The 27,509-nt window shown below is 42.4% G+C and overlaps 2 protein-coding genes across 8 annotated transcripts in view; one reads left to right on the top strand and one right to left on the bottom strand.

The window, feature by feature from the left end:
• The window catches only part of WDFY4 (WDFY family member 4), a 290,261-nt gene that overhangs the window by 218,761 nt on the left and 43,991 nt on the right, over positions 1-27,509 (top strand). The window lies entirely within an intron of this gene.
• Positions 429-26,771, bottom strand: LRRC18 (leucine rich repeat containing 18). Its single transcript, XM_077746437.1, has 4 exons — positions 26,634-26,771; positions 24,134-24,232; positions 3,920-4,780; positions 429-695 (listed from the first exon to the last, which is right to left on the bottom strand). Exons 3-4 carry the CDS (start codon positions 4,681-4,683, stop codon positions 674-676), a joined length of 786 nt encoding a protein of 261 aa, XP_077602563.1. The 5' UTR covers positions 4,684-4,780; positions 24,134-24,232; positions 26,634-26,771; the 3' UTR covers positions 429-673.

A 27,509-nucleotide genomic window follows, 5' to 3' on the forward strand; every position in this document is an offset into this window, starting at 1 on the left:
TGTAATTATTGAAATGTGAGGATATAAATCTCCCATTTTGTTTTTTGTTTTCTTGTTTATTTTTTCCCTGTTGTTCATTTCTAATTTCTTTCCTTTCTTTCTCTTCTTCTTCCTTCCTTCCTTCCTTCCTTTCTTTTTCTTTTTCTCTTTCTTTCTTTCTTTCTTTCATCTACCTGTGCATTACTGACTTACTAAAATCTACTTTGATTTATCTACCATATTTTTAAGTATATTTCTTTGTATGAATCTTTTGTGTAGATTTTAGTTTCAGATGTATTGCATCATAAGTACATAACTTACCACAGGCGACTGGCATAGAGATTTTACTAGTTCAAGGGAAGTGTAGAGACCATAAGTCTTTTAAGTCTTAAAGCCGACTTTTGAAACTTTAATTTTCTATAATTTATATATATCACTTTTTAAACATTTCCTCTATATGCATAAAAAATACACCAAGTACTTCCAAAGTCATTTTCACACACAGATGGTCTAAAGCAAAGTGAGGCAAAGTGAATTTAAGAAGCGAGCCAGTCTCTTGGCCAGCACCAGACAACCTGGCTTCCAGAATGTTCCCCTTACCACTCTTTTCTTCTCCTAACCGAGGGCTTTTCTTCTTCAGAGTCATTTATTCTTGTTGGCTGATTAGTCTTCAAGTTTTTGCCATAAAGCTATTCTAGGGAGATGTTGAACGGATCCTGGGGATGGAGATAAGAGACTGAGGCAATTACTCCAGGTCATGGAGGCAAAACACAGCAAAGGAAAAGGTCATACAGGGGTCACCGAGGTCATGCCTGGCTTTTAGAAAGAGCAGTGACTGGGTTAGCCTAAATAAGGTTTTTGTTCTGTTTGAGGAAAGGGAAACCCCATGCTTTTCGTATCAAGTGTTTTTAGGCTTAATATAAATTCCAGGAAGGAAAAGTGACTGTGAATTTTACAGCATGAAGGAATGTCAGTCATCAAGCCTTTCCCTTGGTGGGGAAAAAAAAGGGATAAAATGTGGAAGAGGACACCTAACTCATTTCTATCACCAATCGTTGCTCCATCCTAATGCCGGTTTTCCTGGCTAACCAGGTGTCAAACATGAATATATCCTGTGGCAAATCAAAGCCCACTGCCCATTTATTTATCAGTCCTGGTGAAGTCAACCATGCTTACAACCCTTTCCTAAAACATGGCTGTGAGAAAGAAAGCAGAATAAAGCACTTAGACCAAGGATGACAAATAAGACAAGGATGGTGTCAGCAACCACTCAGTTGGCCGCGAATCCAGGATCAGTGGCTGGAGGATGCTGAGGGCCAAAGACAGTGGAGGAAGTATGCTGTGACAGAGCAGGAGGAGTAGGGGGCAAATCCATGGCCCAGACCAGGATCCCGCCTAGAGGCCCAGGGAGACCTTTTATTCTTACTTCCTGTTCTCTGCCAATCCCTTTGAGTGACTAAGAGGGTAACACTAATTCTTTTTTTTTTTAATTTTTTTTTAATGTTTTATTTATTTCTAGGAGAGAGACAGCATGAGTAGGGGAGGGTCAGAGAGAGAGGGAGTCACAGACTCTGAAACAGGCTCCAGGCTCTGAGCTGGCAGTCAGCACAGAGCCCGATGCGGGGCTCGAACCCACGAACCGTGAGATCATGACCTAAGCGAAAGTCGGAAGCTTAACCAACTAAGCCACCCCAGGGTAACACTAATTCTAAAAAAAAGATCTCCAGGGGTTAGGAATGGACATGGGTAATATCCAAATAACTAGCCATCGCTCTGTTTGGATCATATGCCCTTGCTTAGATTCTGTACTTCCTGGGTGAAAGAGGAAGTAGCTAAAATAGCAGAATGGCTACCTTAGGGACACGTTCAAGGACAACATACCAGTGGTGGCTTCTGAGCCTGGCATGACATCTTATCATGCATGTCACTGACATGACTGCTCCACCACCTTGGAAAGGACTTCTAGCAAATCATTTCAGACATTAAGCAAAGGAGAACATGTAAAGGATGGTACTCGAAGCTGACCAGGATGCAGTGAAATGGATTCTCTAATATATTACTGGTAGAATCATAAATGTGTAATCTTGTTATAAGCTATTTGATAGCATATATTAAAAAATTATTTTTTAAAAACACACTTCAGCATATTTGTGATAATGAGGCTATACCAAGAAAATAATGCAAATAGTTTTTAAAGTCTTCATCATATAGGCTTCCATCACAAAATTATTTCTATTAGTGAAAAACTAGAAACAGCTTGAATGCCCCACAGTAACTTATGCGTGTGTTTGGCTAGCCTGCAGATGTTTTAAATTGTGGTTTCTAAGACCATGTAACAACATAGGTTTTAAAGCAGGATGAAAATGACATAGATGCTATAATTTTTACTGCATAGCAAATATACATAGAAAAATAATTAATAAGGAAATCTGTCAATATTATAGCTGGCGTGCATTGTAGAATTGTGGATGCTTTAGGATGTTATATTTAAAACTATGCTGTGGTTTTGTGATTTTTATAATGGAAAACATTTAATAAAAGGAAAAGCTGAACAGGGAATTTTGAATCATATCTTCAGAGGTTTTAGGAACCGTCATCACAGTTAAGCATTACAAAGGAAAATTGCAGTAAGGAGTGAAGAAATGAAGTGTGCTATCTGCTATGGTTTATAATGTGAAAAAGAAATACGCTAGTCCCACTAACTGAACAGATCTCTGTACTTTTCCATTGACCACTAAAAAACGTGCCACCTACATAGGAAAGTCTTGATTAGGAAAGAAAAAAAAAAGGCTTTCCTAACTATATCTTCTTTGATCCTTTCCTTTTAGTATGGAGGTATGGATGAGTGTGAGTAAATAGTGCAAGGAATGTTCTCAGCTACTGCAACAACCATTACAGTTGGGTGCCATATTTTTCCCACTTTATAGATGATGGAAGCAAAGCAAAGTAAGATGTCCAGGAAAATGGCAAGAAAGAACTAGAACTAGAACTTCCCTGGCCCTAGATCTGTCCAGCTCCAAAATCTTTGGCTTTTCTCAATGCCTGCACACATCTTGGCCCTGATATCCTAAGTTTCTTAGACAATGACATTCTGTCCTGCCTTCTTTCAACTGGTCTGCACATGAAAGGGCAGGCTTTCCTCCAGGACACAGTCCCTACACCTAGCACAGTGCCTAGTAAGGTATTTATTTATTGACTGCACAAACCCATACCTCCAACCATTCTTCCCTTGCTCCCCCACAAGAGTCCAGAAAGGAATTGGACATAATAAGATGAAGATGTACTCTCATTCATTCACAGCCAGTCAAAAGCTTGCAGATTCGGTCTAGAAAGCTTCTAGAGCAAATTGTGCACATGCAGACAAGAGAAAAAGATAGTGCTGCTTTCACCCCAAGATATTACCTGCAAACACTTAGTGATACTATCTACCCATCTCCTGTGGCCCAGATTTGTGACCTTCCCAAGACTAAATCTCCATCTGCCCTCCTACCAATCCATGCTCTGAGATTCCTGACTTCCAAAACCCTGAACCAAAGCATTCCCATAGAATGAACTCCACATGTGGGAGCTGCATTTGGTCCTGAAGTGGATGACAATGTGACTAAGAGTATGCTGGCAATATTGGCTACCCTGGCCACGGGCTGTCGGCAGGAGACTTCTGGGAAGAAGTGGGATGGATGGCCCTTTTCTGACTCATTGTGCCTGTACGTGTGGGTGTGTGCATGCAAAGAAAAGAGAAACATGTGGAATGGCAAAGAACTAAAGCCCTCCAGTCAACAAAATCACAAGCCAAGGAGGTAAGGAAAGGTATTTTATGGGCTTGGCTGGAGGAGCTGTTGTAGTAATGGGGGGAGCCCACAATTCCCTGTAGATGCAGCCTCCCGCCATCTTCCCCCACTCCCTTTTCCCTTCCTGCCTCAGGGTCAGGGTCCCAGGTCACCTCCAATCTTCCTGGGAATCCTTGGCCATGGAGTTGGGTGAGGCCAGATTAGAAAAGATGGCCTTTTTCGGCGTTGCTGCAGCCATATTCTTGATTTTGTTCACTTTTTCCCGGGCCTGTTGGCATTTTCTCAGACAAGTTGTACACAGCTCCTTCTCCTCCACCAGATACAAGTTTTCCAGCCTTTTGATGGAATCTATGAATGTACTTGACTCCTCTACCTTGGGAAAGGGATTTCGCTTTGTGTTGAGCTTTTTGAGCTTGGGGAGTTTGCTGATGCTGTTGGGGATGGTGTTTAGCAGGTTGTCATGTAGCCCCACCTCATGCAGCTCCTTCAGAGCACCCAACGTGGTGGGCACACTGTCCAGATGGTTCAAGCCCAGGTTCACAGTGCGGATATTCTTGAGCTGATTGATTTCCACAGGCAACCCGTTGGTGGTCAGCTTGTTGTTGCTGACATTGAGGTACAGCAGAGAAGTCATCTGGCCAATGGACTCAGGGAGCTTGTCGATGTAGTTGCTGTGTAGGTCCAGCCACCGCAGGTTCTGGAACTTGGAGATTGAGTCAGGGATCTTTCTGATCATGTTCCGGCTAAGGTCGAGCTCATCCACATCATTCAGTCTCAGGATACACTTGGGGAAGGTAGTAATTCCCATCTTGCTCAAGTCAAGGCGTTTTTTCCCATCAAAGGTGATTTTGATACAGTTCTTGGCCACATTTAAGGTAATCTTCTTGCCCTTGGGGCCTTTCCCGCCCTTGGCCATGTTCTTTCAGTAAGGATGTATGTTTGGAGCGTGTTGTTCTGATTCAGTGGTGATCGGTTTGAGGGACAAGTCACAAGAAACTGCTAGAAGATATACTCTGACAAGAAGAGAAAATATGTATAGTTAGGAGATGACATGAGGGCACTAGACTCCCCCCTAACTATAATGCTTCTCTCACAAATGGTTAAAGGAGAGAACGACAGAAATTAGGGGATCAGCCAAAGTAACCTAGCCAAAGATCTTCAGCAAATTCAACCTCATCAGTGGTGCAAGGTTGGCCTGAAGGATGCTCAACACCCCTCTGGCTGTGCCATTCTTTGATATAAGAATCCCTACATTCTGTCCTGGACTCCTCCTGCGAAGGGGTACGTGTGTGTGTTCTTAGCTACCTGCCACTTCCCAGACCCTCACAAAAATCTAGTTTCCTTCAGTTGCCTCATGTATCTCTCATGAGTTCTCAGAAGCAGCATAGGTGTGCCTGAGTGGCTCAGTCAGTTAAGCATCCAACTTCCTCTCAGGTCATGATTTCACAGCTTGTGAGTTCAATCCCAGTGTCGGGCTCTGTGCTGTCAGCTCAGAGCCTGGAGCCTGCTTCAGATTCTATGTCTCCCTCTGTCTCTGCCCTTCCCCCACTTTCTCTCTCTTTCTCTCTCTCTCTCTCTGTCTCTTTTTCTCTTCCTCTCTCAAGAATAAATAAGCATTAAAAAAAAAGAAGCAGCAGCAGCATAGCCTGGATATGAGGGAATAATGTGGGAGTTACTGGAGCCTGCTTCAGATTCTATGTCTCCCTCTCTCTCTCTCTGCTCCTGACCTGCTCACACTCTCTCTTTCAANGTTACACCTTAGCTACTATCACTGCAGTTGAACAGAAATGGCACAGGGATGTCTTTTGCTTAACCCACACGTGAGACTGTGTGCCTACACTGTGCCAATGAGTGTGGAGGAGCCAGGGTTGAGCCTGGCAGAATGTAAAAGAATGCTGTCTTTTTCTACTTCCTACCCTCTACACTTCCTCCCTTCACATACCTCACACTGAAACTCAGCTGCAGACTCCTCTGCACTGATAGGTATGATAGTAGTTATGACTGCCACCACGTAGAAAAGTAGAATGTACAGAGTCATGGGTAGATTCTGGCCTCAGAATTCATGGCTTAGAAGTCTACCTCTACATTGAAGAATTTTCTTAAATTTTTAAATTTTAAATTTTTAAACTTTTAAATTTTTAGTGCCACAATTTTCTCATTATGAAAACAGCCGCCCATAGGGCTCTTGGGGAGTGTAAATTATCTAAGCATAAAGTGCTTACAACAGTGCCTGGCACATAGTAAAAGTTTGATTAATGTTAACTATTGAATATTATTATCAGGAACTTTGCACGTATTCCTTTTAATCTTCAACAATCCAGTAAGATCCATTGGATTATCTTCATTGTAAAGAGAGGAAGACTGAGGCTCAGGAGCAAGGAAGGTCTTCAGCTAGGAAGAGAATTCAAACTGTCCTTCCTTGTTCTAGAGGCTTTCTGATTTTCCATTTTGGACCAAGCTACCACCCTGAACAAAAACATGCTGTCAGGAGACAGATGTCTGCTTTAGCACAATTTCCCCACAAAATTAAAATATTAATTCTTTTTTTTTAATATTTTTTATTTATTTCTAGGAGAGAGAGAGAGACAGCGTGAGCAGGGGAGGGTCAGAGAGAGAGGGAGTCACAGACTGAAACAGGCTCCAGGCTCTGAGCTGGCAGTCAGCACAGAGCCCAACGCGGGGCTCGAACCCACGAACCGCGAGATCATGACCTAAGCGAAAGTCGGACGCTTAACCGACTAAGCCACCCAGGCGCCCCTAAAATATTAATTCTAAGTGGTATTAATTAATTAAGTGGAATTAAGGCTGTGGAAAGTTAAGTATGTATATTTTAAATCTCCAGAGCAATCATTAAAACAATATACAGACATAGGAAAAGCCAAAATAAAAACATTAAAATGAAACTATAAAAAATGTCAAGTAATCTAAAATAAAGCAGAAAAGAAGAAATGAAGCAAACAAAAACAACTATTAAAATGGCAGACCTAAATCAAAACATATCAATACTTCCATTAAATGAAAATGACCTAAACAAAAAAATTCAAAGTATAATTATGAGAATGGATAATAAAAGAAAAAGGCCCAATTATATGGTATCTATAAGAAATCCACTGTATTTAAATAAAAGTAATTTAAATTCAAAGAATGGAAGAAGACATACTATGAGAACACTGAAGGAAAACTGGAATGATTTTATTAAGATAGGACTAAGTATATTTCCAGAGCATGAATACTTACCTGAGATTAAGAAGAATACTACATAATGATAAAAGAGACACTTCACCATGAAGGTACAAAAATATTAAATGTATATGTACTTAAGACCAGAGCTTTGATATAAAAGAATTGAAAACTGGTAGAATTGAAAAAAGAAATAGACAGATTTATGATTAGAAGTGGAGATATCAATACTTGTCACTCAATAATCAATAAACCAACTAGAAAGAAAATCACAAGGGACAGGGTTTCTCAACCTTGGCTCTATTGACATTTGGGACCATATAATTCTTTGTTGTTAGCAGGGGTGGGACAGGACAGGGGAAAGTTCTGTTCTGTACAATGTAGGATATTTAGCAGCAGAAGGCCACAAGGGTCTCCCCACTAAATGCAAGTAGCTCTCTAATAGTTTTAACAACAATAATGTCTCTAAACACTTGCCAACTCCTCACTAGGAAGCAAACTCACCACCACATGAGAACTACTGATCTAATTGACACATAAAATATTCTACCTCGCAACAGAATACACATTCTTTTCAGGTGCACATGGAATATTCACAAATATGTACTGTATTCTTGTTGATGAAACAAATCTTAACAAATGTAAACAAATTGAAATAAAGGAAAGAGTGTTCTCTGAAAATAATGGAATTTAAATTAGAAATCAATATCAGAATGATAAGTGAAAATCTCCACAAATAGTTAACAATTAAGCCATATATTTATAAATATTTATGAATCAAAGAAATCTCAAGAGAAATCAGAAAATGTCTTGAACTGAGGAAAAATGAAAATAGAACATGTCAAGACTTATGGTATGCAACTAAAGCAGTGATTAGAGGGAAATTCATAGCTTTAAATGCTTGTACTAGGAAAATTTTAAAAAGTAAGAGAGGTCTCAAACCAATAATGTGAACTTTTTTTAAATTTTATAAAAATTTTATCCATTTATTATTTCTGAGAGAGAGAGAGAGAGTGCACAAGCAGGGTAGGGGCAGAGTGGGAGAGAGGAAGACACAGAATCTGAATCAGGTTCCAGGCTCCCAGATGTCAGCACAGAACCCGGCACAGGGCTCAAACTCACCAACCACGAGATCATGACCTGAGTCGAAGTTGGACACTTAGCTGACTGAGACACCAGGCGCCCCTAAACTTCCATCTTTAAAAACTAGCAAGAAGATAAAAATAAACCCAAAGCAAGCACAAGGAGTAAATAATAAAGAAAGGGGAAGAAAGCAATAAAATTGAGAGTAGAAAGACAACAGAGAAAACCAACGAAACTAAAAGCTGCTCCTTTGAAAAGATTAATAAAATTGATAGCCTCTAACCAGACTGATGATGAAAGAAAAAGGGAAAGAGAAGGCACCTATTATTAATATCAGTAATTAAAGAGACAGACATTAAAGGAATAATAAGGGAATAGTACAAACAACCTTAGAAAAAAATCTAGGAGTCATCAAACACAAACTAAGAATCTCATCAGTAAAGAAATATACAACCTATGAAGACCAATATTCATCAAAGAGACTGAATTCATACTTGGAAAACTTCCCTCCCCAAATCTCCAGACCCAAATAGTTTTATTGACAAACTCTACCAAAAATTTAAAGGCAACGCCAAGTTTACATTATGTTTTCTAGAAAATAGAAAAGGGAGCAATGCCTAACTTACTTTCTAAGGCCAGCACTCCCCTGATACTAAAATCACATATAGACCATATAAAGAAAGAAAACTGCAGAGTAATATTTCTCATGAATATAGACACAGAAATTCTCCATAAATTATTAGCAAATGGAATCTAGTAATAAGTTAAACGAAAAATACACGACAACCAAATGGGAAGGCAAGTTTGATTTAATACTCAGAAATCAATGTAATGCAGCATTTTAACAGACTATAAAAAGAAAATACATGATCATACCAAATGGTGCTGAAAAAATTAGTGACAAAAGGTAACATCCATTGATGACAGCAAACCAGTAGTAGAAAGGCTCTTCTGTAACCTGATAAAGGGCTTACACATTCATACAAACACACACATACATACATACACACAACCCTACAACTAATATCATATTCGGTGACAGACTAAATTTCCCCCTATGTTTGGCAACAAAACAACAAGGTAAATTCTCAGTATGCCTGTTCAACATCATATTTGAAATTCTAGCCAGTGCAATAGCACAAGAAAAATAAAAGGCATATAGGTAGGAAAGGATGAAACAAAACTCTCCTTACTTACATACAGATTACCTGCTTGTTCACCTAGAGAGTTCCACAAAATTTAAAAAAACACTCTTGGAAGTAATTAATGAGTTTATCAAGGTTGCAGGATATAAGGTTAACACCTTGATTAACACACCAAAAAACACTTCTATATTCCAGCAATAAACAATTGGACTTTGAAATTTGGAAAAGAATAATGCTCCAAAAGATAAAACGCCTGCGTATTTCAGATAAGTAACAAAATTTTACAGATCTCTATGATGAAAATTATAAAACACTGATGAAATAAAGCAAAGAATATCTAAATAAATAGAGAAACGTAGCATGTTCATGAGTTGGAAGACTCAGTAGAGTTAAGAGGTCAATTCTATCCAAATTGGTCTAAAGATCAATACAGATTCCAGCAGGATTATTTTTATACATGAATGAACAGACTTTAAAATGTATATTGAGAGGAAAAGAAACTAGAAATCTAAAAAAAATCTGAAAAAGAAAAATAAAGTTGGGGGATTCATGCTTCTAGTTTTAAAACTTACCATGTGATTACAACACGTGGTTTTGGTGAACGGAGACATACATAGATCAGATTACAGAAATAGAACCACACAAATACAGCCAATATGGTCAGTTGAATTTTGACAAAAGTTCAAAGGAAATTCAATGGATGAGCAATGAACTTTTCCAATAAATGGTGTTAGAACAATTAGTTACCCATAAGCAAAAACACATTGAATCTCAAACTATTGAAATTAACATGGATGAACTCAAAATGGATCACCGATATGAATGTAAAGTAGAAAGCCATGACACTTTTAAAAGAAAACATATAAGAAAATCTTCATAAGCTTGAGTTAGGCAAAAGTACAACCCATAAAAAAGTAAAATATTCACAAGTTGGACTTCCATAAAAAATTTCTGCTTGCTTAAAAGAATTGCAAATAAAAAGACAAGCTACAGAATGGAAGCAAACATTTGCAAAACACATGTCCCACAAAAGGACTATTATCTAGAATCTATAAAGAGCACAAGGTCAACAGTAAGAAGACAAATAATACAATAAAAAATAAAATGCCCAAGAGATTTAACGGGACTTTTCACCATAGAAGTTTCATAGTTGGCAAATAAGCCCACGAAAGGCTGCTGAACATCATAAGTCACTAGGAAAATGCAAACTAACATCACACACAGATACCACAACACAGTTATTAGAATGTCTAAAATAAAAAACAAACCAAAACATAAAAATCTATATAGTACAAAGAATTGGCAAGGACATAGGACAACCAGAGCACTGGTGCATTGCTAATGGGAATTCAAAATGTTACTCTGGGAAACAGTTTGACAATTCCTTATAAAATTAACTGTATACTTACCCTACGACCCAGCATTCCCCCCAACCAGATAATTACCCTAGAAAAACTAAAACTGAGGTTCACACAAAAACTTATTCATGTGTGTTGATAGCTACTCTGTTCACAATTGCCAAAATCAGAAGAAAACAACCCAAAGGCCTTGCAGTGAGCGGATAAAGAAATTGTGGCGTTATCTTTATTGTGGAACACTATTAGACATAAAGAGGACCAATCTATTGACATATGCGACAACTTGGATGAATCTCAAAAGCATTTTTGCTGAATAAAAGAAGCCAATCTTAAAAGCTTATATAGTGAATGACTCCATGTATATGGCATTCTGGAAAAGCCACAATGATTGTACAGAAAACAAAGGAGTGGTTGCCAGGGATCAGGGGCGAGCAAGGTTTGACTACAAGGGAGCACCAGGAGGGGGTTTTCCAGGGTGCCGGAACTGCCCGTATCCTGACTGGTGCTTATGTGAAGCTGTACATCTGGTAGAGCCCAGAGAACTGTATGCTACAAAAAGGAAATCTTACACTTAAGAGAAAAAAAAAAACTTAAAAAGATTTGGGACTCCATATTCTATTTCTTTCCTTTTCACTGTGGCTGTTGGCTTAGCCTGGTTTTGGAAGTCTGTGGATTTTTATGCCTCCACTTAGCCCTGTCCTGCCCAGTAAAAGGCATTCAAATGTGTACCATGTGGCATTGCTATGGTACATGCATATCACCACAGGGAACAACTGTGCACTAGGCGCATGTCAGAAAAACTGCCCTGCTGCACTTGAGTTGAAATCTCAATTTAAAAAAATGATGGGCTGGGGTTAACTGGATGGCTCCGTCGGTTAAGTGTCCAACTTTGGCTCAGGTCATAGTCTCGTAGTTTGTGGGTTCAAGCCCCACATCGGGCTCTGTGCTGACAGCTCAGAGCCTGGAGCCTGCTTTGGATTCTGTGTCTCCCTCTCTCTCTGCCCCTCCCATGTTCTCTCTCACTCTCTCTCTTTCCTCTTTCTCTCTCTCAAAAATGAATAAACATTTAAATTTTTTTTTAAAAAAGAGGGACCAAGAGCAATGGATCTTGTGTTCTGGCCTTAATGCTTATTAATTGCTTTTTCGCATTATAAGGCTGTTAGATTTAGCAAATAAAATTACAAATTCTCAGTTACATTAGAGCTTCATATAAACGAGAGAAAATTTTTAATTTATATGTGCCTCAAACATTGTATAAGTCTGTATTTTATTTGGCCATTCTGTCACATGGGCCTGAACAAATAGTAAAGTTTCCTTTGTTTATGATCCTTGTATTAGTCCTTTGGGACTAATTTAAGCCAAATCCATGTGCTTATTACTGCATTCGTTCATTCATTCATTCATTCATTCATTCATTCATTGTGTAAGTATATTGAGAGTCTATTATGTGACAAAGCTCTGACAAGTGAGCAAAAAACAGAGCCAGTCTCCAAGCTCAAAGAGCTAAAATCTAAATCGTTACTGATTCTGACCTCCTGGTTCTCCTGAGCGCTCCAAAGTCTGGGCTATCTTTTGTATTTCTTATATTCAAGATAAAGCTCAGCTCAGAAAGGCCAAACACAGTAAGCACATGCTAGAGGGGCCCTGGACGAGAAAGATGCTTCCAGTAGACTTGAAGATCCACCCAGGTGGGCCTGGTGAAGCCCGCTCCCCAAAGCCCATCCACACCATGATAAGAAGAAGCCCTCCATCTGTGATGAGTGAGGGGAAGGAAGCAGCACGGAGCTGCCCACAGAGTACTTCTCCATTAACGAACTTCTCTCCAACAGGCCCTGTGGCTTGAGCCTGCCCATTTAATTACCTGCAAGGCAAAGCAGAGGCTAGGATAATGCACTCTACCTCTTCCCCAGCACATCTGCGTCCCCAGACAGTCTTAAGCCAGATGAAGCGTGATCAGCCCCCACCACCTTCATACTTCTCCTCAGGGTCCCCCTTCATGGCTGGGTCCCTTGCTCTTGGTTATGGAGAGCAGGTGTATTATATTGCTCAGGGTCCATCCTGACCACCTAAGGGGCTGAGTGCTACTAGAAGCAGACCAGTGCCAGAAGTTCCCAAAGAACAGGAATAGCCCTTTTTTCATTCAGCTGAGAAAGGTCAGCATCCTACCCCGTTCTTCTATTGAGTAAGGGAGTCAGTATAGGCAAAAGAAGTGTAAAACTCATGATCTTTTGACTCAACTGAACCTGGTTAGATGGTCTGTTATTATCAATTCACTGAATCCTCTAATGTCAGAGGGGGACCAAGAGCCCACACAAGGGAAGCTGGAAATCAGAGAAAGAGACAAAAGTTGATAAACAGATAGATGGAGAGATAGATGGATGGATGGGCAGACAGACATATGGAAGGGTGGTTAGATACATAATAGATTTCATATCGTACGAATAGCTGAGAAGCCCTAATACAAAAAGTTTTTAAAGGTACCCAGTCTTTTTATCTTGAACAATTGGCTTTTGTACTTTGGCAAAACTAGACCAGTTGGTTGACTCTAATTTCTAATTAATTTTTCTATATAGTCATTGTGAATCAAACAGCATGGTGGGACACCCCATGGATATCTAAATTAAAAATGTAATGGCAACCTATATTTTAATGCCATCAAAATATTTGCAGGCATTTTTCAGTTGTAAGATTGTTATCATCTAGATGATAATAGAATTTATCTTGTGCTTTGCACTCATGTATCTTTATATTTGTAATTAAGACTGACTTTGTATATATATGATATCTTCAACATCTTGCTAATGTGGTCTCACCATAATTATTTCACCCTTTTGACTGATGCATTGAGATACAGGAGAGACACACTGTAGAACCGAAACCCCCAAAGTCACTGCCATTTCATAGCCAACATTGGAGCTACCTTCACAGCAAGCTTCTTATTGTATGGATGAGAAATTTCTTTTGCTTGGGGGCCAGGTCTTAAAGGGAAATGGTGTGTCCTTCAAAAAAAATCACCCATTCCAAAGGCATTGCACTTATTCTCTCTTCTGATTCTTATAAAACCCATTCACCAGTTGCGTAAGAGGCCAGCCTCACCTCTGCTGTGACTTCTCACATGGCTTCAGATCATTCCCTGTGGCCTCCACCCCTCCCTAAAACAAGCCATACCTTCTCGTAAGCAGCCATGTGGCAGGTGAAGATGTGGGTGGTCACTGTGGGGGCATCTGTGGAGTGCATCTGTCTGGAACCTCTGACCAGGCCACTAAAATAGGCACTAATGTTTGACTCGGATGTAATTTGCATGAGGGGGCTGGGGGAAGAATCACCATTTTGTTTAGTGCCCACTCTGGGCCAGGATTTGTGTGCTCCTCTACCTGCTTTACAGAGGTAGCTGGTTTGCAGAGCATAGGCTTCCTGGGGGTGTCTAAACATGAAATGGTTTTATTTTTCCTATTACTGTCCCCAGCTGTGTGATGCTGCACCCCTCTTTCCTGTGGACAGAAGGGCAGATTGCTAGGAAGGGGATAGGGGACAGACGGGAGGCAGAAAGATTTCTGTGACACTCATAGCATCGGCTCCACCAGGCGCTTGGCAGAGTTGATGGAGAGAGATGCAGACAGCAGGAGTGGAGGCTTACAGCGTCCCCATGATCCTGGGGCTTTTCTGACGTCAGTTACAGAAGGTCCCCTCAACATCATTCACTCAAGTGACATGTACCAAAGTAACTACTGAGAACACGCTGTCAGACCCTTTCTGTATCTCCACAGCAACTATGCCAAGTATCATTCTTGTTTGAAACTAAGAGAATTGAGGCTCAGAGAAGTCAAGTGTCTTCCCCAAGGTAATACAGACAACACACCATGGCCAAAGTGAGCCTAGATGTGTCTGAGACCAAAGCTTATGGTCTTTGTGCTATGCTAACCTGCCTCTCTTCTCTTTCTTCTGTTGCTAACAGTAGGAATTGCTTATCCTGGGAGGGGTGGGGAGGGTACATTGCTGGCCCCCTGACTCCAAGGAGAAGAAGGCATTCTAGAATCCTAGTACTCCCAGGGCAAAGACACCTGTACCAGAAATTAAAGCTGCTGGCCCCTCATGTCCCCCTAAAGGTGTGCTGCCGATTTTGGTCACCTATGGGGTCTCCAATGTAGGAACCAAGATATGTCACAGGGTTGCAGACTCTGGATGGTCAGACGTTCATTTAGGCTCATTCTAACTTGGCATGGGTTAGCCAGGAAAGTGCAATGATGCCCACTTGCAAGCAGCTTAGGGCGAACAGAGTAGCCTCCCTAGCTGAAATAGCTGGCCAAACTTTGGCCAGAGTCCCTGCCAGGTCAACAATGCAGATTTCCCACTGACCTTTTGGAGGGACCACTGCAAATTGGAATCGCTGAAGAAACCATTTCAGAACACTGCCTGCTCGCTGTACTGGCCAGGGGCTAATGTGCTTGATGTTCATTCTCCTAAATACATACGTGGAGGTGTATATCTGAATAAGATGAATTTTAAAGATATTGTAATAGCATTAATGGAGTCATTGAACTGTAAGAGGTTGGAGATTGATGATGAGAGAGAAAGAGACAGTTTAAAGGGTATACATATGCCATCACAGTTTACTTACTAGGTGTGTGCCCCCAAGCAGGTGGTGATGGAGACAGGCATCGGTTGTCCCTCAGCTGTGCTAGTCCCCTCACAGTCACACTGAATTTGTCAAGAACGTAAAGATAAAGGTTTTCATCCAGCACGGTCCAGAAATAGCTCGCCACATTCCTGGGGGCTCAGCACAATTGGGGGCCCTCTTCTATCCTGGGGTGGCTGCTGGCTGTGCAGACGCCCTGAGAGGCTGTATGCAGACCACCAGAAGTTTGATTTTCACCACGTGGGCTCACTAAAATCTAACCCCTGTAACTTGCATGGCCGACCTTCCCAGATAAGAGGCCGTCTCCATTTGTCGATCACATGACGCCATCCACCCCTTCCCACACACAAGCATGCTAAGTCCTAAGGGGCACATCATGCCTTCTCCTTCACAAAGCAACCTCCCATTTGCCATTCCATTCAGTTGTCACTACTCTCCTTTGAGGTGGGAATCTTCCTCCTACCCTAAGATAAGAACAATGTGGGGCAGAGTAGGGCATGAAGTATTTTATCCAAGCTCAAACGGCTCCCCTTACCCCCAAGGCTTCTGGGTGGAGTGTTCTTTCCACGACAACAGGGCTGCAGCATACAGAGTGTCTGTGTGGAAATTATCAAGTTCACTTCATGTGGCAGTTAGCTGGTTAATCTGATCAACGCAGCTCTAAGTATCTTCCTGGGATATTATGCACGTATAGCTTTGTCTACCCTTAATATTATTTACTTCTCCATCCTTAGCACCAGTGAGGCTCTGCACATGTGCTGCCTGGGAAGTCGTTATCTGTCAAACTGCCCCCTTCCCCTGGCGGATAATAAGAATTCAACTTTTATTTGGAGCAAAAGTTCCCAGGGGGTCACATGGCCCAATAACAAAAGATTATGATTTCTTATTGGTTTAATAGCATCTATTTTGTAATTCTGAATGTACTCTGTTTTAATTGGATTTGTTAAAGGAACAAAAGGGAATAGGTGCCTTACAATTAAAATAAAATATTAAGATTATTAGTTTAACAGACTAGAAATGCCTTGTTCATCAACTAACACATTCAAAATGCGCAAACCAACCTCCCCACACAGGAAGGAGAAAGAACCAGTCAGTCTTGGTACCTTGAAACCTCAAGAGATAAGTGTTAATTCGATTTCAGCCAATGTGGCTTAATACTGCTGTGACCACATAGCCCTTATTGCATTTTCTCCTCACAGCCTCGGCCTCCCTTGTAGATAAGGAAATGGGCTCAGAAAAGTGGCCTGGAAGGGTGAAAAGGACAGGGGCTTTGGACCCACATGGATGACCCCCCATTTTACCCCCATTTACCCCCATTTACCACCCATTTACCATCCTGGTGACCCTGAATAGTCTCCTGAGCCTCACTGAGCTTCAGCTCTCATTTCTATAAATGAGATGTTAAAAATGGCTGCTTCTGAAGGTGGGGTGAGGGTGAGAGAGCCTTGAAGGCATATGTTGTGACTTTGTGGGTTGGGGGAAGAGGAGAGTAGTGGCACCAGGCTTCACAGCCCAGTGTCCTTACTGTGGCATCCCTGCCTACCCACGTGCAGACTTTAGGTGACTTTACCCTGCAGGACAAGGAGACATCCATAGCTCCTTGAGGTACAGGCACCCCAGGGTTGCAGAGGTGGGGGGCAGTTCTCCTCAAGTGCCCCGTGTATGTGCATTTCTTCTGTACCCCATCTGGCCCCAGGGAGAACCTGCTGAGGGGTGAACATGGTACAGACCCCTGTAATCACTGGCAGCTACCCTGGTGTATAGGAAAGCCCATAGCTCCAAGGAGGCTATAAATACCCCACTGTGAAACTGTGAGATTCTTTGAAGGGAAGCCCTGAAGATCAACCGTAAGGGAGCAGTTGAACTTCCCATGGCCCTTTTGGATTCATTCATTCATTAACTATATGTACTGCCATGGACGAGGTGTGGTTTTATACCACAAGCAAAGTGAAGAAGGAGATGAACAAAAGCAAAGAGGCATACAGTGCCAGGTGGCCATGAGTGCTTGGAGAAGACAGAGTCGGGACAAAAGAGACAGAGATGATACTAGAAGAGACATACACTTCTGGAGACAGTAACTAGGAAGGGCCTCTTTGAGAAGAAGACATCTGGGCAGAGACTGAAGGAAGTGAGGATCCAGGGTGACAGGGAGAGTGTTTTGGGTAGAGGAAACATCAGATGGAGATGCCCTGTGGCAGAGGGAATGGGAGGCATAAACAGAGGGGAGAAGGAAGGGAGAAGATGGGAGGAAGGAAGGAAAGAGGGGAAGGGAAGGTGGAAGGAGGGAGAAAAGAAAGGAAGGCAGGCAGGCCAAAGACACAAAAACAAAATAAGCAGAAGAGAATGAGAGAAGACAAGAGATAGCTTATATTCCAAATGATACTCTAGCTGTTGTGAGAAAAATCCCAAGTCATATCAAACTAAAGAAAGGACAGTCCCTACACTTCTCCCAGGGTGACCACAGACGGGCCATGTCCTCTCTCGTTTCTACCTGAGACAGAAAGAAATCGAGGGTCCATCAGGAAACTACCATGTGCAGAACCTCTTACATGCAATCCGCTGAGTGGGGGCACCAGGGGGCAGTGGAAATAAACCAGATGTGGCTGAGAGTTGACCAAGCTGGACTTGAACTTTGTCTGCCATCGGTTCCTAGGGGACCACAGCTATGCCACTTGCCTCATCTCTGTCTCCACTTGATATCTTGGTGATCTCACTGAGTCTCGTTGCTTTAAATACACTAATGACTCCCCAATTTTTGTTTCTTACCTAGACCTCACCCTCGAGCCCAGGCCTACATATCCTTCTTCTGCCTACTTAACATTTCTGCCTGTACTATGTAAAGACACCAAAATACACCGTGTTCAAAACCAAGCTTCCTGTCAACCCGCCATACCCACAGCCTTCTCTGACCAGACTGACAGCAATAGCATCTTGTGTGTCAGGACCCAAACTGTGACACCACACTCAACACCCCTATCCCTCTTCAGGAAATCCTGCTGAGTCTGTGCTCAAAGTGGATCCAGAATCCTATCGTTTCCCACCACCTGCCTGAGTGCCACCCTGGGCTGAGTGCCTGCCGTTTCCACTGGGCATTTGCAGCGGCTTCCTACCTTGCTTTCCTGTGCCTGTCTTCACCCCATGCGATCTGTTCTCAACACAGCAGCCAGGGGACTTCTACTACTACACCAAGTCCCACCATGGTACTCCTTGGCTCACAGCCCTTTAGTGACTCCTGTTTCACCCAAGTAAGGGCTGGAAATCTTCCGGTGGCCCCATGGGTGACCCGCCGCCTCCCTGAGGGACTCCCCACCACTGGCCCCCATGCATATTCCACATCTACCACCTAGCCTGGCCATTCCTCTAACCTGCCCCACAAACTCTTCTTTATAGCCTTTGTTCCAGAGGTTTCATTCTTCTGGAAGGTTCTCTCAGCTATTTACTCGACTGGCCTGTTCGTCTTCTTCAAGGTTTTGGGTAAATTTTACCTTCTCAATTCAGCCTGTCCTGATCCCCCAGTTAATGATGCAAACTGAGCCCCAACATGCATGGATCCTCCCTGCTGTGCTATACTTTTGTTTAAGGTTTATTTATTTATTTTGAGAGAGAGAGAGTGCATGCGCAAGTCAGGGAGGGGAAGAGAGAGAGAGAATCCCAAACAGGCTCCAAGCTGTTAGCACAGAGCCCAGTGCGGGGCTAGAACTCATAAACCCTGAGATTGTGACCTGAGCCAGAGTGGGATGCAACCAACTGAGCCACCCAGGGACCCCTGCTGTACTTTCTTCCGTAACACTTAACACCTAAATATATTTTATAGTAGACTTACTTGTTATGCTTATTTTTATTGTCTGTCCCTTACTGTCCTCCTCCACCAGACTCTGAACTTCCAGTTCTTGGCTTGCAGGAGGCCCTCAGTCAGCATTGGTTGAATGAATGAATTCTAGGTGCTTCACAAGGTCATCTCAGTTCCCTTGACCTCAGAAAGGGTTCAGCTTCGTCCAGATTGCATAGCCTGTAACAACTGCTAGGTAATCCTCTTGACCCACTGTTTTTCCACCTACTTTGAAAGGACTTCTAGAACATGCAGACTATGTTTTAAGGGAGAGGTCTATGGGGGGAAAGGATATCACTCTCACACCAAATATTTATTAGTCACCGAGTGTGTACCCAGCCCTGGGTGGGGCGCCCTTGAGGACAAGAAGGCTTTGCAACTGGCTGCAAGCAATGGCGTGATCAACTTTTTGGCTGTGAGATTAAGTGTGCAGGGAGGCTGGAAAGCGGGTTCACAGTACAACAAATGAAGTTTTAATTGGGTTAGGCCAAAGGGAAAGAAAAGCTTCTAAAAGTAGGAAGGAACAAGTGTAAAGGTAGAGCAGGAATCAGGCAGGAGGTCTGAGGGCACGGGGCTGACCATCCTGGAAGGGACACCACCCCCCAGCCCCCGGCTAGCTAGGAAGCACAGATGTCCCTTCTAAGCATTTCTCTTCAAGAAATAAGAACAAACGTTCTGTATAAATATGTTTATGGCAGTGCCACTTAAAATAATTTAAAAAAAATGGACACAATCCACATATCTAACAATGGGCAACTGATTAAATAATTGCTGCGCAATCACAGAATGAAGCTAATATTCAACAGTAACTAAAACAAAACAATAACGTCATTTTCCAGAAATGCTAAAAGGAAATCTTTTGAGATATAATGTTATGAAGAACACATTATGTGCACATATGATGTTAGTGCTCTCATGAGCATGCACGCACACCTACAGAAAAAAATGGAAGAACATCCAAATATGAGCAAGAATGCCCTTCTGAATAGTATGGTATCAGGTTATTTTTACTTTTTTCCTTAAACACCTATGTAGTTTCCAAATTCTCTGCAATAGGTACAAAATCTACTTCTAATTAAGAAAGAAAGTTACAAACACACACACACACACACACACACACACATTTCCTTTCCAATCTCAAGAATTCAGTAAAACCACTCATATCACCCTGTTTAAAAGAGGAGTGTGTGTGTGTGCGCGTTCGCAAGAAAGATTTTTAAATATTGGACATATTTGAGTCAAAGGGGAAAATCTGAGAAAATATTCCCTGGACAAAGACAAGAAGGGACCACACATGCAGAGGGCCACGGTTTTGGAAGTGGACCAGCCTGGCTCACATCCTGAACTCCTACTTCCTCCTACTGTGTAAGATAAGCCACAGTCCTTCTCATAAGTAGTCCTTCTCTCTGCTTAGAGTAGAGTCCTACTCTAAGCCTCCGTTTCCTCGGGTAAAGTGGGGCAGTGTGAGGATTGCATAGGAGGAAAAGGTCGGGTTGTACAGGTGCCTAGCGAATGGGAACCTTGGTGATGGATGGTGATGGTGTTTCTTGTGAGTTGAGAGCCCCGATTTGCCGGGCAGCAGTTGCAGATGGAGGTGGGGGGCAACGAAAAGCGCCCGACCACCTGTTCCCTCCAGAGATGGTCCCTCAGAGCCAGCAAGCTCTCCACCCAAAACCCTGATCAAGCCCAGATGAGTGTGATACAAAAACCACGTGGCCTTTTATGTGTTGGTGGCCCAAACTGTGGTGCCATGCAGGGGAGGATATTTATCTAAACAGTGGCTAACTTTTCTCCATCCAGATGGGGAGGCCACTGGAAGGATCAGGGTCTAACTTTTAAAGGGATGCTGAGATTAAAGGGTTCAAAACGGTGGTTTGGGGCTCAGTGCTTGCATGTAAGGCACCTGTCTCTCAAAAATGCTGTGACTTCTAATCTTATTTTTTTCTGCAGAAATATTTCCTGAATTCAGATTTCCCACTCCTCCTTGAGTGTCTATTGGGCTTGCTTGAAGTTATTACCGAAGCATTCAGCACCATCACCTCTTTTCTGACTTTAGGCAGATAGATGGAACTTACTGGAAGTGGTGGGAAGGATGGCCATAAAGACAGCCAGCAGCACTTGGTTTAGGTTGCGGCAGCTCTTCGGCATTTTCCAGACAGAGGTAGTGCCCACGTGTGAGCCATTTTGTCTGCTCCCTTCCTGTTGTACTTAATATAAGTGCTTAATAGGAGGCAGGCACTCAGGCAGCAAGGTACACAGAGGCTTTGAAGCCGTTAGAACTGGACTCCACCCCATCTTTACTGCCAGCCTGGTTTTAGTCATGAGTTCAGTTTACTGGTCAGCAAAATGGGTCAGAAAGTTGTAGGTTGTTATGAAAAATAAATGCGAGGATGAGTGTACATTGAGTGACCAGTGTGTAGCAAGTGCTCAGTGCCTTTATGATGGTAAATAATGGTGGTAGATCCACCAAAAAGCACCATAGTGATTGCTTTTCTCCACTGAGTAGCCCCAGGACACTCCCCACTGGTCAACAATACCAGATGTAAGACTTGTGAGAATGATCCTTGTGAATTCCCAAGGACAAAAGTCTTTGCAACCTTTTAAACACAAATTATTAATGATAATATTAATAATAAAAGAAAAAATGTAGTCATAATTAGAAGATACAATTATACCTTTGTCCTCTTTTAACCTCTAGAGTTTGCTACAGTCCAAGCCACTCACTTGCCCATTCATTCATTCATTCATTCATTCAACACTTATATTTGAGTCATGCTATAGATCAAGGTCAGGTTGGAAGATATGCAGTGAACAAGATAGACATTGCTGTGTTTCTCATGAAACTATTATCTTTGGAGAAAGCAAATCAATCAATAAAAACAAAACAGAGACTGAAAGACCAGAGATCAATTCAGCTGGTGTAGAAGCTCTGCACATAATGCTCTGCACCCAAAGCTGGTAGATGTCAAAGGGAATGCCAAGGATCAGGAAGAGAATATCAGGGAGGAGGTGTTACCAGACCCAGCTCTGGGGACTGAGATGAGATCTATGATGTAGACTGGTAAGAAATTGGAGGGTGGCAATGAATCGAATTGGCAGTGGATGGAAAGCTGGTGGTAGATGATGTGGCCGCGGACCCCATCATGCCTATTTGGGGGGTGGCCTGTTTCAATGCACACCCTGTGTTCTAGGGATGCCAGGGACCAAGAAACATCACCTAGTTTGACTTTCCCATTGCCCAGATGATGGGTGGCTGGAGCAGCATGAAGTCACACCCACCTCTCATCAGCAACAGTAGGAGACCCTGGAATCCCCAAGAAGAAATTAGAGCTACCAGGCACTAGTCCCAAAAATCGGTCTGTAGGCAACTGTGGCAGCTCAGGTGCTCTGCAGAGTGGGGGGTGACTGTCTCAGTACCTCCTTTCTCCTCTCCAGGCTGAGGCTCAAGCCCAGAAGGCATATGAGCCACCCTGCCTCTAGTCACAGTCTGCCTCTCCCTAGGTATGTGACTTTGTACAGATTTCCTAACCTTTCTGACTCCCCATTTCATCCCATAGGAGCCAGTGTTCAGTACTTGGTTCACATAACATCACATCCAGTTCATAAACGTATTGATAACTTACTACGTGCCAGACCCTTTGCAAAGTAATAAGACTGCATAGTTTTTAACACATTTGAAGCTTCTGCTTTCAGACTGTGTGTATGGATTATACTGACCACCTACCATGGGCCAGACATTTTACAGATATTCTTTGTTGTTGTTGTTGTTTTTTTATAAATAGTTTATTGTCAAGTTAGTTTCCATATAACACCCAGTGCTCATCCCCACAAGTGCCCTCCTCCATGCCCATCACCCCCCTACTCCCATCAGTCCTCAGTTTGTTCTCAGCATTCAAGAGTCTCTCATGGTTTGCCTCTCTCCCTCTCCCCCACTATTTCTCACCTTCTTCTCCCCCACGGTCCTCCATTAAGTTACTCCTAATCCTCCTATATGTGCAAACATATGGTAATTGTCCTTCTCTGCCTGACTTATTTTGCTCAGCATAACACCCTCAAGGTCCATCCATGTTGCGACACATGGCCAGATTTCATTCTTTCTCATTGCCATGTAGTATTCCATCGTATAGATAAACCACATCTTCTTGATCCATTCGTCTGTTGATGGACACTTAGGCTCTTTCCATGTTTTGGCTATTGTTGAGAGTGTTGCTATGAACATTGGGGTACATGTGCTCCTATGCATCAGCACTCCTGTATCCCTTGGGTAAATTCCTAGCAGTGCTATTGCTGGGTCATAGGGGAGTTCTATTTTACAGATATTCTAAGGAATTCTCATAACCACCTGATGTACTGATCTTCATCTCCATGGGACATATGGGGTGACTGAGGCTCAGAGAGGCCAAGTAGCCTGTCCAAAGTCACAAAGACTGGGAGTAGGATCACCTACCTTCTCTTATTTAGCCTGTCATGGAAATAGGGACATAAGGCATGTGTTCTAGTGTGTTCCTTGACGAGTTTCTCCTTGCAACGCCCAGCCCCACTTAGGACTTTACTTGTTAATGGATCCCAATGTTCAGGATAACTTGTGCCAAGGGTTTGCCTCCAGACTTCTCAAAAGATGGATTTTGCCCCCAGAGCCACCACAGTCAGCAGTAATCAGGCTCCAGCCTCCTGAGAGAAGAGTACCCCCACTGCAGTTTCTTTGAGGGGTCAGTCATTGGTTGGATTTAGAAGCAGTTCAAACGCTCCCCTGCCTGTGGGAGCAGCAAAATGCTCCAGACTCAAAACATTGGCAAGAGACCCAAGCATGACCCCAAAGCCCCACAGACTCACACACTGACCTAACCACGATGAGCCTTGGCCCCAGGCACCCAAGAAAGCCCGGCTGGGACCCCAGAGAGGTCCCCGGCTAGCTGCCCCTTCCTGCCTGGGGCTCAGGGCCAGCTTCCTCCTCTCCTAAATAATGAATTAGCTCGCGTCTAGGGTTTGTAAATAAAGCATACCTACCGGGAGAACCAGCATTTCCAAAGTTGCTTACTCAAAGGAGGAGAGCAAAAAGCAGTTTGAAGCTGTGGTTGTTTGGCAAAGTTCAAGTAAGTCGATCAATGCAGGGCCACCACCAGAGAAATACTTACCCTGTTCACGCCAGTTCCTCCTCCTCAACTGTGAAACTTTGTCACCAGGCAACAGGAGACCTGGGACCTGGAGTTAATTAGCATAATCTTGACTCCAGCCTGCAAGGTGAGAACACAATAGCTGAAACCGGACACCCCCAAACTCCAGGGCAGGAAGCACAGGCTTAGCCGGCTGCCTATGCGAGGGACCCTGGCCTGGGCTCCCCTGGATTCCTGCCTGGGGCTTTTTTCCTCCTGGCCTCCCCCCCCCCTCCCCCCACTTCCAGCAGTGCATGGGCCTTGAGGCACTTAGTTACCAGGCAGAGCAGCCTGTCCATGGCCCTGGCCGGAAGTGGACATTGCTAACAGGGAACAAAAAGCCATGTTTGCCTCTTTTAAGGGACAAATAATCTTACTTTTATATAAAGCATTGAGTGAGTCCCAAGAAATATCATTTGACTTCCCTGTTGCTTGTCCAAATAGCTTTTCAGCTCTTTGATTTGTGAGAGAGCTACCTTTTCCCTGTTTATTTGAATTCAATTATTTCTTGCAGTTTTCTCTCTGTGCCCTCTGTACACTGTTTAGTTAGAATGACCATGCTCAGAAAAACCATGCAATCTTATAGTCACTTTTTCCTTAATTAGTATTGCATCAAATGCTGATGTGTAATTGCCAAAGTCTACCTTCCAACTGAATGTGTAAATATTGAATTTAGTGGATATTGTTTTTTCCTGTTGTTTCCAGCTTGGCGCTATTGTGAATAAGGATTTGTACATATATAATCTTTTTGTTCAGTTTTTTTTCCTTTAAATTACATTCACAGAAATTGAGAAAATCAGTAACAAGTTTAAATACAAAAACTATGATGCAAATAATAACATTGTAGAAAAATTTGAAAACGCATACATAGAAATAAAGAAATAAACATTCTCTAAACTGTGCTACTCAAATAAAGTTAGGAAATAAATAAAACAATTAGCAAATAAAACATTTGAAATGCAAAATTAATCCAAGCACTACACAGTTTGAAAAGTACAAAAAAGCAAAATCAAATAGTTTAAATTAAAATAAAGATACAGTTAACCACAAAAACTTTAGATGGATACCAGTTTTGTTTACTGAAAAGCCAAAAGAAAAGAGATCATTTAATTTAGATAATAAATGGATTTTAAATAATTATCAAATGCAGATAAGTAGAAAATTAAAAATTACCTGAAGTTCTACTACTTCAGTGTATTTCCAGTTAGACTATTCATAAAAGTACATCATTTAAATTAGAAAACAAATAATATGAAAATCATAAAACACAGATAAGCAACAACAAAGTCAATATTTAAATTTTTTTAACATTTATTCATTTTTGAAAGACAGAGCATGAGTGGGGGAGGGGCAGAGATAGAAGGAGACAGAATCTTGAAGCAGGCTCCAGGCTCTTAGTTGTCAGCACAGAGCCCAATGTGGGGCTGGAACCCATGTACCGTGAGATCATGACCTGAGCTGAAGTTGGACTCTTAACCAAATGAGCCACCCAGGTGCCCCAAAATCAATATTTTAAGGAGGAAAATACAGAAAAGACAAATACATTTTAAAATGCAGATACGTAAAACCTTATGAAAATAAACCTACTCAATTTCAGCATCTCGAGGTAACTTCATGTTGGATATCCTTCCACTTTTAATACATGTACAGCTTCATGTTTATGCCATGAGTATGCAATAATAACTTGGCAACCTTGCTAATGCTTATATTTTTAATTTCAAATGTCCACAAATTACTGATTTGTCAGATAAATGCCTTCTAAGTCAGCCAGAACTAAGGCTTTTGTTGTTCTTGCTTTTTGGTTATTTTTGTTTTCTTTTCCCCTTCAGAGGAAAGAGCTTGTCTTCCAAGTCAGGGCCCTGGGTCAAGGTCTGGTTCCAGCAATGCGTCAGGTATTCACGGGTACCTGCTATGTGCCGGCTTGGGGTGGCTCCAGCAAGCTATCATGAACTCCCCTAGTCTGCACACTACTCCCTCACTGCACACATCCATTCTTCATCTGTAAATGGAAATAGTGGCTACTACATTGGGTCTTTGTGGAAATTAGACAAGGGGTAAAACACCTTTGTAATCTGTAATGCGTTTGACAATTATTGGTATTATTAGGTCTGTGGGTGAAGGCGGTGGGAGATACTGGCTTCCATTTATGGAAAGAATAAGTCACGAGAAAAAGGCACAGCCTAGGAAACACAGTCGATGGTATTGTGCTAGTGTTGTATGGGGTCGTACGGCAGCCACACGTGTGGTGAGCATAGTGTAATGTGTAGAGATGTTGAATCACTCTGTCGTGATTCACCCCTGAAACTACATAACATCGTGTGTCAACTATACTCAAATTAAAAAATATATATATATAAATATTTTTAAAAAAGAAAAAATCACTGTAGGAGTATACACAAATTCTCAAGTTAAAAGAAATCATAAAACAGAAGTGGAAAAATAAAAGACAGGTACATAAAACAAGTTACAAACTATAACTCACCTTTGGTTAAGTGTCTTGGCACCGCCGGTAATGGCGTCCTTCACTGATGGTAATGAAATGATGGATCTTCCTTGGAGCTCATAGCCGATGAAATGAGAAATGGGGTGCTGACATGCCTTTGTCTTCTGCACACCATTCCACCTGGTGGCAATGTCACAAAAGGCCACCGGTAAAATTCTAGAACCCTTTCTGAAATGGAAAGTGACAGAGGCTGTCTCTTACTTCCTGAATTATAATAACTACCATTTGTTCCCTTATTCCCGTTCCTCCCTTGTCAAACTTACCAAATAAAGTAGCAAGATGAGCAAGCTTTGCCATACTAACTCCACATCCCTGTAGCTCCCCCGCCTCAGGAAGGCTCAGCACCTGTCCTTTTCAAGGTGGTGAGCCTCACTGTCTCCAGCCTGGGCTCTGCCCATGTTTGTAGCCTTCGAGGCACCCTGTCTTCCAGAACTAGGATAGGTGGCAGGCTCACAGACTGAGCAAGAAAACCAAATCTTTGCCTGAACCTTGGCAACCTACAGCCACAAATCTGACCATGTTTTGCTTCTGTTCACTGTTTGCAGGGATAAAATGGACAAAATAGATGATTTCTCTACGGGGGGTGGGAGAGGAGAGGTGAAGCCCAGCCTAGGAGCTGCTTTCTGTTTATTAAAGCCTACCAAGGAAAGAATTGGATGAAAAGGGATGGGAAACCTGAGACAGAATATGATGACTGCGGTGCATGGTGGGGAAGGTGGAGGGGCACGTGGGCAGCCAGGCCTCGTCCAGACGGAAGCCTGAAGGATCCTGGTGCAGTGCATGGGGCTGGAACAGACCATGCATGTGGGGCGGTGTCTGCGGGCACCTCAACAGGACCAAGGAAAAGAGAATGGC

This window comes from Crocuta crocuta, unplaced genomic scaffold, assembly GCF_008692635.1.
Source record: "Crocuta crocuta isolate KB4526 unplaced genomic scaffold, BGI_CrCroc_1.0 scaffold28, whole genome shotgun sequence".
Taxonomy (NCBI): Eukaryota; Metazoa; Chordata; class Mammalia; order Carnivora; family Hyaenidae; genus Crocuta; species Crocuta crocuta.